The following is an 8425-nucleotide window of genomic DNA, read 5'->3' on the forward strand; positions in this document are numbered from 1 at the left end:
ATTCCCTTACCACTTCCAGTGCCTCGCTACCTATTGTAAATTGCTGTTCTCTTCCGAGACTGTTAAACATTACTTTAGTTTTCTGCAGTTTAATTTTTAGACCCACTCTTCTGCTTTGCCTTTCCAGGTCAGTGAGCATGCATTGCAATTGGTCCCCTGAGTTACTAAGCAAGGCAATATCATCAGCGAATCGCAAGTTACTAAGGTATTATCCATTAACTTTTGTCCCCAATTCTTTCCAATCTAGGTCTCTGAATACCTCCTGTAAACACGCTGTGAATAGCATTGGAGAGATCGCATCTCCCTGTCTAACGCGTTTCTTTATTGGGATTTTGTTGCTTTCTTTATGGAGGACTATGGTGGCTGTGGAGCAGCTATAGGTATCTGTCAGTTTTCTTACATACGGCTCGTCTACACCCTGATTACGCAAGGCCTCCATGACTGCTGAGGTTTAGACATTAGTCGTGACCCCCCATAAATGCAGTGCAAGAGCTGCAGCGCTTCTCTCCGTGCTCACCTGTAACAGCGACGACAGGAGAGGGAGGAGCGGGGACAATCTCAGAGAGGGAATAGAGAGAGAGGAGGGCAGTTCTGTGAGTTATAACGCTACAACCCGGAATAGCGCCGAAGCGCGCACTTAGTGCCGAGTAGGCGGAGGCTCGCAAAACCGTCGAGCGGAGCAAGAACAACAAACACGAGCGGCGCAGGCAAGGTAACATAGCACGTCACGTTACGACTGTCGTATGCCATCTATATATCACCGACAAATAACATCAATCACCGGAAACAGCAGACAAAACTTCGCTTACATCTATTCCCACAGCGCGTGGGGTCTGCGTATTTTTTCTAAATTTTTTTTTCACTGCACGTGCGACACCAGCTATTTCGCGTTCCTCGCTCGAGCGCGTTCACAACATCGCGCAAACTACGCTCCCGCGGGTACACCATGACACTCGGTCCAGCTTATGGCGCCAACTCTGCAGGCGCGCTACCTATTTCATGAGAACCGGCAATTGGTATTTCCAAAGTGTGGAACTGACCAAGTGCCCTGTTCTTACTCGCACCATGCTTCACTGAAACGCGGTTTTCCAATCCCGACAACAATAACAGTACATGGCTCGCTGACTCGAGCCCAATGACATCAGTGACAACCTTCAAAGAAATCAAAAATTCCAGTTTAGCGTCAAAATGTGTCGCAGTCTTTACTGGGCCGGACACAGACCGGGCAGTTCAGTGCCACATTCGAACCAGGCGCCTCGCCAGTGCCCACGATGTCGTCACGATCGCCTTCGGCGATCAGAGCACCTTACCCACACCGCAGCGGGGTAACCGCGATCTTCCCTGCAGCCACTGCCGCTTGGTTTTGATCAATTAAAGTGAGTTGAGGCGTTTCACGACCTGTTAAATGGCGATGTTCTGATTCAGGGAGTGATTAACGCAATTCGCTTTTAGCTCACGTTTTTCTTTATATGCTAATGCTTCTTTTAAAGGTTAACATCCCTGTATTTTGCAGTAAAAAAAAAGTAAGGTCGAAGTGTTTTTAAATCCGGCTTCATTGAACAATAAAAGGCTTGTATGTGATTAAAAAGCACGATTTTTAAAATGTTCTTCTTTTTTCTTCCCATTTCTTAGTTTTATGTATATCAGAAACATCGTTATCCTCGAAATTCGCATTAACGTCAACACGTGCTATGAGAAGACGAAGAGGTGTTGGTCTAGAGCGTGGAACGCAAAAGGACTGAACTTCAACGTGAGCATACGCAAGGCTCTACGCAAGCAAGCAAGTGTGAACGCTGTTTGTCATGAAGATATCGCTTTTACCTAGTCGCCTCAAGGTTGCATTCCTTGTCGTCACGGCAGCGACCATGCTAAGCGTCGTGTTCCTCACGCAGCAAGTTGATCGGAGGATGGCGACGCCATCCCTTCTTCTTCCAGCAGTCGAGCGACGCCACCCGACGCTGCCGAATACCTCTCTGAAGTCACAAGATGCACGGCCGGACTCTCTCCCTCGCTCAGTCACTCAGCAGAAAAGCAACGCAACGCTGCCTACGAAGGGGCAGTGCCCGGTTCGGATCGATTCGCTGGATGGGACGCAAAGAATGAACACTGAATGGCACAGTGGAGGCTGGGCGGTCCGCCAACGTTGCAGCCAACCTCTGGACACACTCTTCTTTGTGCACACTGCGCCGAAAAACTGGAAGAACCGTGTCCACCTGCGTGCCACTCTCTTCGAAGAGGCGGCTACGAGATTCTTCAACTGGACAGTCGTCTTCTTCGTTGGCAATACCGATGACCCCGTAGTGTGGCGCTGGACGAAGCTCGAGGCAGAAGTCATGGGAGACGTGGTGATGCTGCCGTACAACGACACGCTCCTGACCGTACTCCATAAATTCATCGGTGGCATGAGGTGGGTGATCGACTACTGTCCCAACGTGCGAAGCATCGTCAAGATCGACGATGACGTCGGCGTACACCCGTTCGAGCTCAGGCGATACCTTGAAGGAAAGCTGCCGCAAAGAAACAACTATATGCATTGCTTCGTTTGGTTGAGGAATAAGGTTTACCGCGAGTCATTCCACAGGTTCTGCATCAGGGAGGAAGACCTCCCGCAAGACAATTATCCTCTGTTCTGTTCGGGTCGCTCCGTGATCCTGACGGTGGACACCATGCGGAAGCTTTTAAGAGCGTCCAAGATTGTAAGGGCTTTCGCCACGGACGACGCCTACGTGACCGGACAACTCGCCTTGTTCGCCAACGTTGGGCACATATTTATTAACGCCAGGACGGATTGGAGCACTTCGGACAAGACCGAATCTATGGTGGAAGGAAAATTTATATTCACGCACGAGTTCTTTGAATACGGAAATTCAATTGACCGCAGAGCACATTGGGGATTGGTGCTCTGGAAGCACAGGATGCAGGCTACCAGTTGGCACCAGTTAAACTTGTCTTACCGACTTGAAGACAAACTGTACAGACGTGATTTTCACAGAACACGACGCGCCCTACAAGTATCGCTATTGTACTTGCAAGTGCCCGAAGATTAATTTTCTTCCAAACAGCGGGGCTGAAGAACATTGCCGTGTGCTTGTGATCGGTACGTTTGTGAGCGGACTGACGAATGTGTGCCGCGAATACGAACTCAAACGCTATGCAGTCGCATGTTGAGCTAGTCTAGAAATATTGCAGGCCTACGGCAATAAAGCGCCACCTTGTTGCCTCCAAGAGCCATTTGCAATCACGAAGATCTTGACTAGCTTAATTATGTGCGCTTCGTATTCCGTGCCCACGTCTCATTTTGTGTGTTTGAAGAACCTTCACGCGGAACTTTGAATGGTCCCTTCCAAATTTTGGGGGGAAATACATTTTAGCTTTTATTTTAATGCGTAAGTATTCTTTGGCGAATAACCCAAGCCCGTCATGCGATAATTGTAATGCCCTGTATGGGCACAATAATGCGCAATTTACGAAGTGAAGACATTTAATGACTTTAAGTGTGTAAATGTAGATTCCTGTCAGCTTCATAAGCGATACAGGACAATTGAAAAAAAATATGATCAGAGGGAATTCCCATAGTGTGATATATACGTTCCTTAGAAAATCCATGAAAAGCTTATAGTAGTGGTGGGGTAAAGTAAATTTCGAGATGGGAAAATTTGAAATTTGGAATTCAGGCAAATTAAATTTCGGGGCAGGCCAACATTAAATTTCGTGGTGAACCAACTTAAATTTGGGGTGGAACAACTTGAGTAGGGAGGGGGGGTGCAAACTTGAAATGTTGGTGTGGGCCAACTTGAAATTTGGAAGTGTATCAACTTGAAATTCGGAGATGGACCAACTAAAATTTGATGTTAACCAACTAGAAATTTGGTGTGGGCCAAATTGGGAGTAGGCCAACTTGAAATTTGGGGGAAGGCCAACTTGAAAATTTGTGGCACGCCAACTTGAAATTTGGGGTATGGGGCAATTTGAAATTCGGTGGTAGGCTAACTTCAAATTTTGGGTGGGCCAACTTAAATTTCGGATTGGAAAACCTAAATTCGCGGGTAGGCCAACCTAAAATTGTGGGGTGCACCAACTGAAATTTGGGGGCGGGCGAGCTTGAAATTTAGGGGCGGCCCAACTGAAATTTGGGGATCGGTCAGCCTGAAATTCGGGAGCCATCTTGAAACTTGGGGGTCGGCCAAGCGAAATGTTGGGGTATGTTTATGCATACTTACACAAGTTGAGAGGACTTTCTGCATATTTTTTTCTTCTAGACCGAGTAATTAAGGGTCAGAAACGTCGCTTGTGTTCGTTTGGCATTTGCAGTTCAACTTGTTTTACCTTCTACTGCCCGATTCTCATACAGTCCCTTAGTTTCTATCTGTACCATTTTCCGGAAACCGGAAGATCCCGCATCGTGTGAGGGCTGCAGCTACATTACTCAGTACGCAGGCGTAGGGGCGTACGGGTCCCCACTATAGGCACGTCTGTCGTGGAGCTCACCATTTGCGCAGTGACTTGCTTTTAGAGCTCAGCTCTTAGGCGCCCTTTCCTGCGGCGAGCATCACCGTCCCTCGTAACCGAGCAAACGAGTACAGCGATGTATGAAAGAGCGAACGCGTAGCGCAGCGGGGAATGAAAGACTGCGATAGCGAAGAGAGCGCGAGAAGGAAAGCGGTGGAGCAGCGGAATACCACGTAAAGAAACTTTGTCGAGGCCAGAAAGTTCCACCGCTTGTGTAGCACTTCGCCAGAGGTAGCGGGATAATTCTTTTTTTTTTTTGTGAGCCGCTTTTGCAATGCGGATGCTAGCACACCGCTGGGTGGTCCCACGGACGCCGTGGTCTTGCGGTTGCTGCGGGGCTGCGACGCTGGTTGCGTCGCTCACTATGCATAGTGATGGTTCATCGCCGACGCTAGCGTTTGGCGGCGCATTGGCACAGACGCGCTGGTCGTATCGGCACCACTGGGCTTACACGTGCTGCGAATTCCTCACTTCCTAGCTGACATTCCACGCTGACTTCGCGCTTGCAGGCTGCATCAGAAAAGCTCTGCCAGGTGTCTTTTGTGGCTTCGCTCTGTACATGTGGTTAGTCTATTCGAAGCCGTGATGCGTGCTACCTTTATTTGTATGCGTGCTCTTTGGTGAGTGGCGCGTCGCAGCATTGAGGTGCGATGCCTGGAGAGTGTTGTGTGCCGCAATATCATGAAAATTAAAGACGCAGTACCGAAAGTACGTGTCTTTGGGTTTCCGAGTGAAGAAGGCGCGCGAAAGGTGTGGCTACGTGTTATCCCAAGGGCCATTTTTCCCCGACGTAGCCTACAAAGGTAAATATGCTACTTTTCCCTCCTTATTAATTATATGGTGTGTTCCAGCTAGCATCATGTTATGACCTATGAACTTTGATCTTCTGCGTGTATTTCAGCGTATGTTAGGGGCAGTAATAGAAACACAATGTTTACAATGATGACTGTCTTGTCCTTCGTAAGTATGCGAACAGAACTGCAATGCGCAAGATATTCTTCGAGAAGTGAGTCGCACGGCCTATAGAACTGGGCGCCAGTTAACAGCACTACTGACGCATATGCGCCTTCGACCAGGAGCTGTCGCAAATATTTTTCCCAGACGTCGTAGATATTTATCAAGAGATAAAACTAGACGCGATTATCCGAACGGTAGGCGACAATACGCACTACAAAGAACCGTAAATTAAACTGTTATGACGGCGCGTGACGAAGAAGAAGTTGACAAGGGCCACAATGTCAAAGAATTAGCTCAGCACATGAGATGCGTGTAATCTACGTTTCGGCATCTCGTTGAAGCTCACGAACACCTTTTCTTGCTTCATTTTGCCGGATATATATCGCTACTCATAAAATACTCCGTCGTCATGCAGGCTAATTTGGCAGTTACACTAAATCTTGATAGCAACCAGGGCAACTAGGGAGTACTGTAGGTGTTGCACTTGTGGCAAACAGCAAACCGGTTCTGACGCAACTTCTTATGCAACTCCTTGAAAGCGTACAATTTTTCTGTGAGCTTATATGCAATACATGCACATCAGAGAGGGAAATCTGCACGACCGTAGCATACCTGCTTGACAAAATGCCGGCACCTCGAGAGGAAGACATAGGACCACCCATTCAGTTTTCAAGGGAGCAAGTGAAACTTCTCAAGGCAAGAAACGAGCAATGGTGCCATTCAGCAATGCTTATGATCTTTCCCTGCCTCTTGTACGCAATATCACCTCACGGCTACACATATCTGCGCATTCATGTTGGCATCATTTTGCAATGTTCTAGAACGATCCGTTGAATATATTCTTCTTTCAGGACGTATCCTCAGTTGTAGCAGCAAGGTGGATCTTTTCTAAGCAACATGTCCAGAAGAGTGTGCCACCTAAAGGACAATCAGCGTTACGTCACATTTATGGGGGATGAGATCCAAATCAAGGCCTTCTTTTACTACACCTCGGAGGCAGCACATAGTGGCTTTATTTTTCTCGTCCGCAGTCTCATGTCACAATAAGTAGCCCACATTGTTCCTGTTCACAAACCCATGCAAAGCAGAATTCTTGCGCAGTCTGATGCGGGATGTCATTTGTGGGTTGTAAAATATTGGGTTCCGAGTCACGTGCGTTCTGACCGGTAATAATTGCCTAAATCGAAAGGCAATGCTGCCCTTGAGGAACTCGACAAGAACAGTTAACAGTGCCCTGCAGAAGGCTCCCAGTGACTTTGTGTTTCCGCACCCCTCCAATTCCGGAAGGACGCTCTTTTTCGTGATTGATTCTGTACGCACACTGAACTGCGTGCAGAATAACTGGCCAAGAAAACTGATCAGTCGTTTCGGTACACAGAATATCAGGCCGACGACAGCGGAGCACGCCGCATGCTATGCGCGTACTTCAAAACTATTCGGGACGCTTACAAGTTCGAGTGCGACCAGTTTCTTCGGTACGGCTACACTGTATACAGAAAATCAATCTCACCAGCTGACATTCAAAAGCCTAATGTGAAGTTCGCTCTAAGAATACTCACTGAATGTGGGCCTACTGATATTTGTGTCGTGGGAGAGACGCACAAGCTAAATCACTTCGAAGAAATAGCTACATTCATTGATACAGTGGTGAAATGGTGGAAGGTAGTCAGCGTGAAAACTTCCTGCAAGGACTCAGATTTATTTTTATTTATTTATTTGCGCTCAGGGCTGAAGCATTACGGTGGGAGGCGTGGGTACACAGTAAACAATAGTGTACAATGGTAAAACATTCAAATTGGGTGTTATCCTAAATGGAAACAATTTCGGAAGGAAGGCGATACAAATCTTGTGCAGTGGAAGGTAAAAAAGATTAAAGAAAGGGTTTAACATGACATGACTCTATACCGACCTTAAAGGGATGGTGAAAACGGTCCGATGTATAATGTGGCTGAAGAATGAATTCGTCAAAGACAGTTGGGTGATAGTAAAGCCTATGAAAAAAGTTGAATAGAACATTTTTTTGGTTGGGTGCTAATGAAGGAAGACAGATAACCGATTTCATCGAAGTTATACTGGAAGTGCGGCTATAAGTGGAACCGATGAAGCGAGTAGAACGATTCTGTGCCATTTCTAGTGAAATAACCGAATCTTTAGTGCTTGGGTCTCAGACTGGTGTGGCGTATTCTAATTTAGATCTAATGAGTGTATAATTTAACAAGAGCTACGAGGATGACGAATTCCAAAGGACGAATTGAAAGGACAAAGTCCAAAAGCTAGTGTTTCCTTCCGCATGCCACCCCAAGGTACCTCTCTCTACGATTTTCTGGAGTGGCTAGATGCATGGAAGGAAAAAAAGACTGATGCCTGCAGACTCAGCGACAAGACCCACGATGTGCTTCACCAGACAACCCGAGCCCCCGGGGCATTGATAGGTACTGTTTTGATGAGCTCGGCATGTCTTTTGTCCTCCTCAGTACATTCCAGACGGACATTCATGAAGGCCGTTTTTGGAACTTCAGGCGGATGGCTGTGTCCCCATTATAATGTATCTGTCAGACAGCTGTACGAAAGCGAAAGCAAGCTGCGCCTTCAAAGCTCGCAATCACAGATTGGCGCACCACCTGCAAGCCACACCGACAAAGACCAAAACTGGGAGGAGTTCGAGAAGGAGCAGGCTTACACCGAGCAGGCTGGAACATCGTCATAATTGCCCAACCATTTTCAAAGCTGAGACGTTTTTGCCGTCATAGATTTGTGTCAGGATACGTAGTGCACATGGTTCTCAAAAGGTTAAAATGTGACAAGTGCAATGACGCGGTAACCGTGATTAGGCCAATAATTGTTTCACCCCCACTGCCACTTTACAGCCTCGAAAGGAAACACAGGTGGTCTTGCTCACCCTTCAATGTATGCCGCGAAGGCAGTTGCGCACAATTATGTTGTAGAGTAGCTTGCAAGG

The 8425-nt window shown here is 47.3% G+C and overlaps 1 protein-coding gene across 1 annotated transcript; it reads left to right on the forward strand.

Annotated features, from left to right (window-relative positions):
• Nucleotides 1–1865: 1865 nt before the first annotated feature.
• On the forward strand, nt 1866–8173 carry LOC126517687 (N-acetyllactosaminide beta-1,3-N-acetylglucosaminyltransferase 3-like). The gene is made up of 2 exons (XM_050167480.1): nt 1866–2696; nt 8075–8173. Exons 1-2 carry the CDS (start codon nt 1866–1868, stop codon nt 8171–8173), a joined length of 930 nt encoding a protein of 309 aa, XP_050023437.1.
• Nucleotides 8174–8425: the final 252 nt, after the last annotated feature.

Source organism: Dermacentor andersoni, chromosome 11, assembly GCF_023375885.2.
Source record: "Dermacentor andersoni chromosome 11, qqDerAnde1_hic_scaffold, whole genome shotgun sequence".
Taxonomy (NCBI): domain Eukaryota; kingdom Metazoa; phylum Arthropoda; class Arachnida; order Ixodida; family Ixodidae; genus Dermacentor; species Dermacentor andersoni.